This window comes from Armigeres subalbatus, chromosome 2, assembly GCF_024139115.2.
Source record: "Armigeres subalbatus isolate Guangzhou_Male chromosome 2, GZ_Asu_2, whole genome shotgun sequence".
NCBI lineage: Eukaryota > Metazoa > Arthropoda > Insecta > Diptera > Culicidae > Armigeres > Armigeres subalbatus.
Genome location: NC_085140.1, coordinates 161,481,273 through 161,493,936, shown reverse-complemented (window position 1 = coordinate 161,493,936; position 12,664 = coordinate 161,481,273). Strand labels below are relative to the sequence as shown.

Genomic DNA, 12,664 nt, shown 5'->3' with positions numbered 1-12,664 from the left:
CGGAAGAATTTCCCAAGGAAATTCGGAAGAATTTCCCAAGGAAATTCGGAAGAATTTCTCAAGGAAATTCGGAAGAATTTCCCAAGGAAATTCGGAAGAATTTCCCAAGGAAATTCGGAAGAATTTCCCAAGGAAATTCGGAAGAATTTCCCAAGGAAATTCGGAAGAATTTCCCAAGGAAATTCGGAAGAATTTCCCAAAAATTCAGAAAAATTTCCCAAGAAATTTTGAAAAATTTCCCAAGAAATTTTGAAAAATTTCTCAAGGATATTCGGAAGAATTTCGCAAAGAACTTCGGAAGAATTTCGCAAAGAACTTCGAAAGAATTTCGCAAAGAACTTCGGAAGAATTTCTCAAGGAAACTCGGAAGAATTTCTCAAGGAAATTCGGAAAAAACGCGAGCTGCTAATGTAAAGCCCAGCATCAGCGTTATTATTTTTGTCGAAATTATTGACGATTGATTATTAAACGCTGATAAAGCGTTAAGTGATAGGAACTGTATTGAAATTCGATAAGGGTTCAATCCTAACATATATTATGCCCAAACGCATGTTGAGTTTCGATCTTTCTTATTAATCTCTTATTAAAGAATTGAATCCATCAAACATATTTATTTATCGAACCACCCTCACAGTTAATGTAACGACAAACATATCACTGTATCCGGTTTCAAGAGATCCATAACCTGCACGCCCGGTTCAGTCATATCCTGCAAATCGTTTCCGGATGTAATCGACGAGCCAAGTGCTACCAGGGCGATAAATTGCACCGACAACTGGTGAACAACAGTCGTTTTTACTTCATTCTTCTGACGTGTTTGAACAGCAGCATGTAGGGGAAGCGATCCATTTTTTATCACACACTCCTATGTTTATCTTACGTTGAAACAAAGTATTGAGCTATGTTGCTGCTATGCGTACCCATTCACAATAAAAACTCTTAAATGAGATTCGGATCCATTCTTGTACTTTTAAAAGTCATCAATATCGGTGTGCTGAGATTAAGCACCGGAACGGCTACCCTATGTAGGACAATGTTTTGCAAATTGTGATATCGATAAACGGTGAACAATCGGTGCTCGGTATCGAATAGCTTCTGCGAAATCTACATGCATTTGTATGCTCTTCGGATGGCACTCACGTTCCATTTATTCTTCATGTGGATACCCAAAATGCGTCATGCCCCACCATTCCGAAATGCAATAACAATGGAACCCGCATTGCATTGTTACAGTTTAATTTACATAAACAACCAAACGCTAAATAACACTTCCAATCGATGTGTTGCCCGCTGGGGGCCTCCAAATGACAACGGACGGCGGGTGGTGAATCCGCATCTGAGCTCTGCTGATTGTGCTCCGAGGGAGCCCTCGAAAAGTCCCTACTCGTGTGTTCCATTGGGCAGGGCAACGCTTGCAGCCGGCAGCCATGGGTTGCATTTATTTCCGACCAGAGGCAGAAATACCTTCGATGGCACTTCCCGCATCTCTGAAGGGAGGTGAATTGTTTTGCACATTGCATACTGCACATTTGTTTGAATGCAATTGGCAAATTCGACCCGTCTCCCTGCTCGTGATGGTTCAACTGCGTACAGAGCACGGACGTGTCCCCGTAGCAAACATTTATTTTCTTGGAAAAATGTTATGATCACACAACTATTGCGACCAGCAGTGCCAGCACCGGTAACGAGCTGTGTCCTTGGGGGAACGAAACGGGAAATGGTGCTGCTGCTGCTGTTGCAGGGATGTGTTACTGCTATGGCGAATGGCAATGGGAACGATTTGTAAAACTCGACAACCAGAGAGCTGGTGGCATTTTGGGAAGCATCGGTGGTGGGTTTCACACGATGAGTGCCCTCTTTTGAAGAAGTGCCCAATTACTATGACGTGTTTATTGTCACCAGAGGTTCGTGGAGGAAGCATCAGTATTTTATAGTTTGGCCTGCGTTATTGAGGTAATGAAATTGTTATGGCTTTCGGGTGATAAATTCATACGCAAAAGTTATCTATGAAGTGCGCCAAAACATGGGTTCGGGTGTAATAATAGTTTGACAGATTGTTATTGTCGACAAAAATTGCTATCATTATCATCAGTGATGCAATTAGATCAAATTGTCTGATACGGGAATGGTTCAATCTTTTTAGTGACACTTGTAAATTTTTCCGTTTAGTTGAACTGCAAACAGGAGAAGAATTTGATTGGGATGTATTCTTTTTATTTGGAAATGGAACGATTTCCAATCTACCCTCGAATTTCGAATTCCCAATTCTTTATGGATTTCTGAAAATAATGCATCATCAATGTTAAATATAGCGAAAGAGTATATATTAATAACGACAAAGTGAACAATTCTTTAGAAACATCAAAACGAAACTGAATCTCATTTATAATCTTGATTGATGCTAGATCTAAGTGTAAGTCATTGAACCAAGTTGCGTAAAAACGAGCTTCGTATATAGAGAATTTATAAATAGTTGCAGCTAATATTAAGCCACATTCAGCTTCTGTAAATACACACATCTCCATATCAACTAGATGGTAGAAACGAAACCAAGGCACCGAGAGAAAGAAACAATTTGTAATCAGAGTTTTTCAACTTCAACACAAGAATAACGAGCAACTGCACCTACATTGCAATTAAACAGATCTCGCCACCAACACATGTTCTGCTCTCAGCTGCTGCAAAATTATTCAATTCGCCTGGCAAATGCAACTTCTAAATAAAATTAAAGTTAATTGGAAACACGCGAAAACTTCCTTCTCACCTTCTCTGACAGCAAGCATACATCACGTACTTTCAGGTTCAATTGGAAACAGCCAGACGATTCACAACAAAAATTCGAACAACTTTTGTTTCTTTCCGTCGACCTACCACCTACGTTCCTTGTTGCTTTATTTTTTTTTTTCGACATTTACGCTTTTCCCACCCAAGGCGTTATTTTTATTCCTTCCAAGGCCCCCCATTTACAACGGCTCTAGCCTCATAGATGTTTTGTGTTTATAGATGTTATTTGTTTACCTTGGAATTTATGTAGACTTCCCATTCACCTTATGAAAAGAATTTATTCATTATATTTCAAGAATATTTCTCTTCTTGTGTTTACTTCTGTAGGTTCTCACTCTTTCTCTTAGACCACTCTCCAAATCAATTAATCTTTCCTAGCTTTCTGGTTATTACTATTCTTAAACCAAATAGATTCACTCACCCTAAACATCTACATGTAAATACAAAATTACGTCTCACGAAGAGAAAATAAAACTTTCAAACAGATTTGATGTTAATTGTTGCCAGATAAGGCCTATCGATACTTTCATTCTTTTCTACAAAAAAAAAAACCGAATCAAATTTACCGAACAAAAAAGTGTTACTATCATTGACGTGAATTGGCAAACTTTCCTCTATCTCTCCTTCTCGAACCCCATATTTTAGAACATTTTCTTAGCCTACACCCACTCTTATTAGCTCAACGCAGGAACGCACGGTGATCCGAAACAGGTGAAACAGTGGAACTTTGCCGTGGAAACTATCTTTGGATTTTCAGTCACAATAGTATTTGGGAAACAATCATTGTTAAAGTCATTTTTATTCAGTCGGATGATAAATAAATTAAATTTTGCTCTGATGCGAATTTAAACTCACTTGATTATTAGAAGCTAATTATATCACAAATAGGTATGAAGCTGCAACAATATTTCTAATGGAATAGTGATAATGTATTTGGAGCCAAAGAATTACTTACCCTCGATTTAATATCTTTTTTTTGGTGTGGTATTATTATTGCGCAGATGAAAATATCAATTCTCCCTTGTGTATTCTCAACTTAAAAGTTTCTTCCAAGTTTCTTATTTAAAAAAAATAATGCTGTTATGCAAAATAAACATATCGAGTACCATCGAAAATGGTTTGCTGATATTCCAATAAAACATTTGGTCGACGGCGGTTGAGAAAATCGCATCCAGTCAAGGTGTACGACGGGCATGTTGTGAATCGCACGAGGTTTCTAGGCTCGACCATAAGTCGCAACAATATAAGGCAAACTAATTTTGTCATGAATTTGTTCTAAATCAAACTCGAACCAAACATATTTTCCGACTCCAATTCAATTAAAATCCAAATTTAATCCAAATCCAATCCAAATCCAATCCAAATCCAATCCAAATCCAATCCAAATCCAATCCAAATCCAATCCAAATCCAATCCAAATCCAATCCAAATCCAATCCAAATCCAATCCAAATCCAATCCAAATCCAATCCAAATCCAATCCAAACCAATCCAAACCAATCCAAATCCAATCCAAACCAATCCAAACCAATCCAAATCCAATCCAAACCAATCCAAATCCAATCAAACCAATCCAAACCAATCCAAACCAATCCAAATCCAATCAAACCAATCCAAACCAATCCAAATCCAATCCAAACCAATCCAAACCAATCCAAACCAATCCAAACCAATCAAACCAATCCAAACCAATCCAATCCAATCAAATCCAATCCAAACCAACCAAACCAATCCAAACCAATCCAAACCAATCCAAACCAATCCAAACCAATCAAACCAATCCAAACCAATCAAACCAATCAAATCCAATCCAAACCAATCCAAACCAATCCAAACCAATCAAACCAATCCAAACCAATCCAAACCAATCCAAACCAATCCAACCAATCCAAACCAATCCAAACCAATCCAAACCAATCCAAACCAATCCAAACCAACCAAACCAATCCAAACCAATCCAAACCAATCCAAACCAATCCAAACCAATCCAAACCAATCCAAACCAATCCAAACCAATCCAAACCAATCCAAACCAATCCAAACCAATCCAAACCAATCCAAACCAACCAAACCAATCCAAACCAATCCAAACCAATCCAACCAATCCAAATCCAATCCAACCAATCCAAACCAATCCAAACCAATCCAAACCAATCCAAATCCAATCCAACCAATCAATCCAAACCAATCCAAATCCAACCAAACCAATCCAAACCAACCAAACCAATCCAAACCAACCAAATCCAATCCAATCCAAACCAATCCAAACCAATCCAAACCAACCAAACCAATCCAATCCAATCCAACCAAACCAATCCAATCCAAACCAATCCAAACCAATCCAAACCAATCCAAACCAATCCAAACCAATCCAAACCAATCCAAACCAATCCAATCCAACCAAACCAATCCAAACCAATCCAAACCAATCCAAACCAACCAAACCAATCCAAACCAATCCAAACCAATCCAAACCAATCCAAACCAATCCAAATCCAATCCAAACCAACCAAACCAATCCAAACCAATCCAAACCAATCCAATCCAATCCAATCCAACCAATCCAACCAATCCAACCAAATCCAATCAAATCCAATCCAAACCAATCCAAACCAATCCAAATCCAATCCAAATCCAATCCAAACCAATCAAACCAATCCAAACCAATCAAATCCAATCCAAACCAATCCAAATCCAATCCAAACCAATCCAAACCAATCAAACCAATCCAAACCAATCAAATCCAATCCAAACCAATCCAAATCCAATCCAAACCAATCCAAACCAATCCAAACCAATCCAACCAATCCAAACCAATCCAAACCAATCCAAACCAATCCAAACCAATCAAACCAATCCAAACCAATCCAAACCAATCCAAACCAATCCAAACCAATCCAAACCAATCCAAACCAATCAAATCCAATCCAAACCAATCCAAACCAATCCAAACCAATCCAAACCAATCAAATCCAATCCAAACCAATCCAAATCCAATCAAATCCAATCCAAACCAATCCAAACCAATCCAAACCAATCCAAACCAATCCAAACCAATCAAACCAATCAAACCAATCCAAATCCAATCCAAATCCAATCCAAACCAATCCAAACCAATCCAAACCAATCAAATCCAATCCAAACCAATCCAAACCAATCCAAACCAATCCAACCAATCCAAACCAATCCAATCCAAACCAATCAAATCCAATCCAAACCAATCAAATCCAATCCAAACCAATCCAAATCCAATCCAAACCAATCCAAACCAATCCAAACCAATCCAAATCCAACCAAATCCAATCCAAACCAATCCAATCCAACCAAACCAATCCAAACCAATCCAAACCAACCAAACCAATCCAAATCCAACCAAACCAATCAAATCCAATCCAAACCAATCCAAATCCAATCCAACCAAATCCAATCCAAACCAATCCCAAACCAATCCAAATCCAATCCAAACCAATCAAATCCAATCAAACCAATCCAAACCAATCCAAACCAATCCAAACCAATCCAAACCAATCCAAATCCAATCAAATCCAATCCAAACCAATCAAACCAATCAAACCAATCCAAACCAACCAAACCAACCAAATCCAATCCAAACCAATCCAAACCAATCCAAACCAATCCAAACCAATCAAACCAATCCAAACCAATCCAAACCAATCCAAACCAATCCAAATCCAATCCAAATTCAAATCCAAATCCAATCAAATCCAATCCAAATCCAATCCAAATCCAATCCAAATCCAATCCAAATCCAATCCAAATCCAATCCAAATCCAATCCAAATCCAAATCCAATCCAAATCCAATCCAAATCCAAATACAATCCAAAGCCAAATTCAATCAAAATCCAATCCAAATCAGATACAAATTATATCCTATTTAAGTCCAAACCCAGTCTTAAATCCAATTTAAATTCAATCCACTGCTTCTGCAATTCAGTGGTTCGTTCATTAGTAGATAAAACACACGATGCCATGCATTAACTTTTGCAGAAGTACCTTCTCTTCCTATATCGTGGTATTCATTTGTTGAAGCATTGTACCATCACTACCTAGTTTCAATAATTCTCATGGTAGAGCTTCAATCTCTACTAGAAATTATCCTGAATTTAATTTGCATTGTCATTTAAAAATAATCTATTCAGTGCTGTCAGCAGGATTAACCAGGGATCAGCATTGAATTTGAATGTCATGAACCTAATGAGGTCCTGTTGTCCATATGGTGCGTTGTGAGCATCCGTCAACAGGAAATTTAGCCATCACAATGATCTTTCTGGGATCATTTGCTTAGCTCAGAGAAAATGTCAAGTTCACCTCTTAGTATTTTATTGCATTGTGAAAATTCCTATTTTTCCAGTGTTCCTAGGGCAATTAATATACATTGGTCATCATACGGAGAAAGGCGCACTGGAAGGCACCGAAGTGCTGGGATTCCAGAATGGCACGAACTAATGGAACAGTCAAGTGTTGGGGCGGAAGGGGCATGTGGTAAAATGGTTTCGCATTTTTTTCTACCTGACATTATTTGAATTTGAACGTCGGTGTCCGAGTTTTATTTTCTTCTAGCCTTTTATTTGTCACAAGTTTTTCAAATCCGATTGTGACAAAAAAAATCGCTGAAAGAGTAGGGCTTCCCAATCATTTTGCAGTGAAAACAATCAAAAACGCGATATGAACATGACTCGAGCTTTACGCTCAGTCCAATGCATTATAATTCTAACCACGATTATTTTCGACTAAGTTGTTTTCGTCATAAAACAATCATTCTCCAAGTTTAAAATAAGCATGGCCTTCCTCACGGAATAATCTCCGCAAGATACTAAATGGCTGAAAGTCTAAAGTTTCGCCTCTGCGAGAAAAGTTCCACTTTTCACCCCTTCGGATAACCGTGCGACTTGAGAACCCATACCTAATCAAACCTTTTCTCTTCCGTCTTCCTGCAGAACTACACCTCGGCGAACCAATGATGTCAGGAGGACGACATCCCGCTGCGGGAGAGGAAAAAGTCGTAATAGATTCCGGAGGCCACCGAAGACGATGGAAACCAGTTTGAGTGAGCTCATCATCCGATTATTAGTCCCAGTCTAGAGGACGGGTTCATACCCCTCATGGTCCTATATCAACGTCATCATCGTCGCTGTCGTCGTCATCGTCCGTACCTCGAAACCGGAATGTTTTCTCTCCAGTAGCGATAACGGCCACTCTAGCACACATACAAAAACACACACACAGACACATGAACGCTATCCAGTGTCGCCATCAAGCCAGTCAGCCAGTGTGTCCAACTGTGGGTCCCTAACGGTTGTGTGAACCCACCCACCCAAGCCTCACAACACAACAATGCATCAGTCGTCATCATTACCAAAGTAGAATATTATCAGCGCACCATACGGTCGTCACATTCGGGTGCTCATCGTTCATCGTTCGCCAGTTCGTCCTGCAACGTCGCAACTTCTTGGCAACAAACACTAATTTAATTTAGCATTAATTAACAAATTATAGATGTACAGTGTTATTCTTCCACCCACCCTTGAATGGGGTGAGGAAAGAGGACTTTTGAAAAGTGGAGTACAGAGCCGAACGTTGGAGTTGAGAATGTATAATAAGTATGAAACAGATGAACATTTTTAGGTTTTAGAGATAACCAACCAACAACGTGGAAAGGTAAACAAATTTTAGGGTAGCAATTGAATTTAACTTAATGAGAAACAAAGGCAAAAACCTAGTCGAGATACAGTTACCACGTAGCAAAACGAATACTACTAGAACTATTACTACTGTTACTCTTTACTGCTACTATCCCTAACTACGATTCCTGATTATTATTTTTTTCGTGGAAAGGATCCATTAAGCGAATGAAAGAGAATATTGATACCAAACGAGAAAACCCAGCTTTAATAAACTCGACTATTTTATTTTATAGTTTTTGATTTTATTTATTTTTTTCCGTTGGTGTTCAGAAAATATCACAAACATATTAAGTTTAAGCGGACGAATAAATCTCCTGTTTTCTCGAAGCAAATTAGCGAGACTAACCGATAAGAAATGAAAATAAAATCACATATCAAGTGTGAAGCTATGAATTAAAATACTGCGTAAAAGAAACCGAACAGGAAACAAGCAGTGCATTACTTTCGAGTTTCAAAGAAATTGATTAGTTTATTATACAATTTTTCAACCAAAATAATTTTTTAACAAACTCAGATCGCATATATTTTATCGCCAGCATATTTTATACACACATTTTTTTTTGTATTTTCATGAAGTTTGTTTCAGTGGAAATGGTACACATAATCAAAACAGTAACTTTAAGTGCAGTAAACCAACCTTAAATTTGTCAATAGCTTTTGACAGTAAATATGACACTTTCATTAGACACATTTGTTTATATCACCGCAGTGTAGTGCAGTTATTTCGATCACGGCACTCGGGATTTTGAAAATTTATACAATTTTTGCCGTGATTGGTACCACAGAGTTCTCAATTTTGCTAAGGCGACAGTAAGTTTGTTTATGTTAAAATCTCAGTTGGGATTCTTTTAAGCAAACAGTGAATTAACGAAGATATGTTAAGACAAATGAGGTTTATTTTCAAATTGAAACAAATGCATGAACTATATATTTACGAAATTCCCAGTTTTCTTTTTTCTCCTCCTAATGTTCATTTAAGGATAATTCAATACATATTTTTTTGCGACAAGATCGATGCTAAAGGGTTTAAATTAGCATATGTTTTATCGGTTTCTCAGAAAAAAAATTACGTCTCGTTATTAAAACACGAAACATTAGCTAACCTCATTTTTGACTGTTCAAGCTCCAAATGAAATGTTTTGAAATATGGTGGATCTCAATTTTGCCAGGTCCAAGTTACAGTTAGGATTCTGAGTAGCATTAACCAATGGAACAGTTTTTATATGCATTTATTGCAAAATATTATTACGATTTGTTTTACACAGTTTAACAATGAAGCATTGACACAACTAGACAGTTTTAATTAATATATCTTGCATTTTCTCGGTATATCCGTACGCTGACTGTTTCTGAATTTTCGTTTGCTGGTACTAAGCAACTTGAATTTTTAGCTCGCTTCACAAACTCGTTTCTTGAGACGTACCCCCGATATTTCCAGGTTGAGAGCAGGCTTCCATTGCATTGTAGTAATCTCTGATAATCATCCAACCTTGTCCCTAAGGTAATGTGACCAGCAAGCTTCCTGCGAGGGATATGAGGGATACATTGCTTCAGGTATATCATGCAGCCCATTTCGAGACTCAATTTCTGTGGTTGGTAGGGAGGTGGAGCTCTGCTGGATAATCCTTGTCATCCTGTCATCCATCCATCGATTGATTGTTTGTACTCACTTTTAAAAGCTTTCATGTAATTGATATTCATGTTTTAAAAGCATTCATGTAATTGATATTCATTATTAGTATCAAAATTTGAATTAATTGCATATTATTCGGCAACTCGGTCGTACGAAAACCATTTTTTTTCCCTTGTCCTAAGACGAGTTTATACCATCCCATTGAATTCCACCACTTAATTGTATCTTGACAGATGCTGACCTCAAAGGTAAGGCCATCTTCAGTGTCTCGTACTTGACTGACTCGACTCGACTCGAAGTCGAGTCAAGTACGAGACACTGAAGACGGCCTTACCTTTGAGGTCGAAATACGTATCTGTCAAGATACAATTAAGTGGTGGAATTCAATGGGATGGTATAAACTCGTCTTAGGACAAGTGAAGACATTCCACTAAAAAGCTCAAAATAATTTTCTTAACCATTTTTTTTGTTAAATATCTTGGCTGTGCATATGCACAGCACCAGCACATGTTTCGAATACAACAGTAAAGCACATGTGGAGATTGGACAAATCAAGCATCCGAAAAATATTCAATTTGCAAAAAAGAGCTAACTGCGGTGGAGGTTGGTACTCGGATTCTGATGGGTTTTCCGCAAACGTGACCTTTAAGTGGTCTTTTTGTGTATAGGGGTCACCACGCCTATGTAGAGAGTAGGAGGTTGAGGGTTCGAGAATTTGTCCATTTCGAAACATGTGCTGTGCATATGCACAGCCAAGATATTTAACAAAAAAAATCAAAATTTGGTTCTACAATTTTTCGTGAAGAAATTGCTTTTATCTGGCACTAACGCGAATGACATAGATAGGTGACTTTGGAATAAACAATTATCCAAAACAATTGAAGTAAAACATCATTGAACAAATACTCGGTATGAGTGAATAAACATAATTATTGCCGATAGTTGAGAACAAACAATAGCTTGACCGGAGCAGCTGATTATCTACCCTCACGTAACTTTTTTCTCGTGTCTTTAGACATCAACTGAAAAGATCCAAACTGATAAAACAATAAACATGGCCGAGTCGTCCTTCGAGCAGACTCCAGACGACGGAAAAAGTTTGACAAACTCTTGATTATTGAAGAAAAAGATTGATGGTTTAAGTGCGAACCCAATATATTGAAGTAAATATTCTATTTAATATTTCCCCTCATCTCCCCACGCAGTTCTCCCACAGGAGTCGATAACGGTTGAGTTTTTTGTGGGTTATACCACCATTTGATTCGTATTATAGGGTAACGGTCCAATAGTGGAGGTATTAGTAGATCCGCAAAAGAAATTTTTTTTTTAAATTGATAATTATGGAAAATTTACAGCTTTAATATCTTAATCAATAGATAAACTAATAAATTTGTTAACAAAGATGTCATTTAACATCAACATTTACCAAATATTGCTTGCACCACTTGGCGGTAAAAATTAATTTTGGTTCCCATAGTGGTGCTATCCATTGGTTTCTTATGAGACTCGCCACTATTGGTACAGTTGCACCACTATAGGTGCAAGGGAGTCAATTTTGTTAAGGAAACTCATTGTTTTCAATAGTTTTTCAAGCGAAATCTTAAGGTAAGTTGCATTTAACAGGATATTTAAAGCACGACGCATTAAATGAAACTATCGTAAAGTGAATAAATATGATGAATCTCATTAAAACCCCACTACCTCCACTATTGGTGCTACCTCCACTAAGGGTACGGTTGCCCTAGTTCAAAGAAAAATTTAATTTTTGGCATGGCATGGCTAATCAGTGAAAATATTGAAGAAATGTTTGATGAGAAAAGTATTGTCAATATATCTCGCGTCTGGGGTCTGCTTCGAGTGGTTTATGATGATAAACATCCAGTTCTTTTTTTAGAGGGTTGGTTTTTTGTTGATTGTGGCTTTTTGCGTCAATGAAACTATGAGTTGACCTCATGAAAAAATCACAAAAAATCAAAAAAAAAAAAAATCAGATGGTATTCCAAAAGCTGTGAAATTTCAGGTAACCCAAGAATTTAATGAATACGTGTAAAAAAAATTTTGGATGTAGTTGAAACAACGGCCTTTCATCCTCAGCTTACACATCCTTGCGTTAATTGGCTGATACTCAATCACACGTTGGCGCATCTTGGCCAGAATTATGAAGCTGGTTGCTATTTCGTTGTTGGTTCAGAAGGTAGCTGCTCAATATCCGCTTTTCAACGCTTGCTGTCCTGTACAGCAAATTTCCTGCAGAGTCACGTCGTCGAGCTTGCGGCTAGGTCGTTTCCGATTGTACAGTCGCCTCTCTACATCTTGATATTTAAGGGACCATCGAGATAAGGAGAGATCGATGAATGGAAGGAAACTTTTTAGTGGATACTATATATAGATAGAAAAAGCTCGTTGCTATGAAAAACGACAACAAAACAAATGTCATCCCTTGTTTTTAATGTGTTTGTTATTATTCAAAGATGGTCTAGTAGCCTAGAAATTGGAATATATCGACATAGAGAGAAAGAATTTTGAACCAAATATGACCAGA

At 37.7% G+C, this 12,664-nt stretch overlaps 1 protein-coding gene across 2 annotated transcripts in view; it reads left to right on the top strand.

The window, feature by feature from the left end:
* LOC134211100 (potassium voltage-gated channel protein Shal) overlaps positions 1 to 8,719 on the top strand; it is a 641,586-nt gene extending 632,867 nt beyond the window's left edge. For both annotated transcript variants that reach the window (XM_062687713.1, XM_062687714.1), the window contains one exon: positions 7,743 to 8,719. In XM_062687713.1, coding sequence (XP_062543697.1) covers positions 7,743 to 7,766 — 24 coding nt within the window. In that variant the 3' untranslated portion in view covers positions 7,767 to 8,719. The remainder of the gene's footprint in view (positions 1 to 7,742) is intronic.
* The last annotated feature ends 3,945 nt before the right edge of the window (positions 8,720 to 12,664 follow it).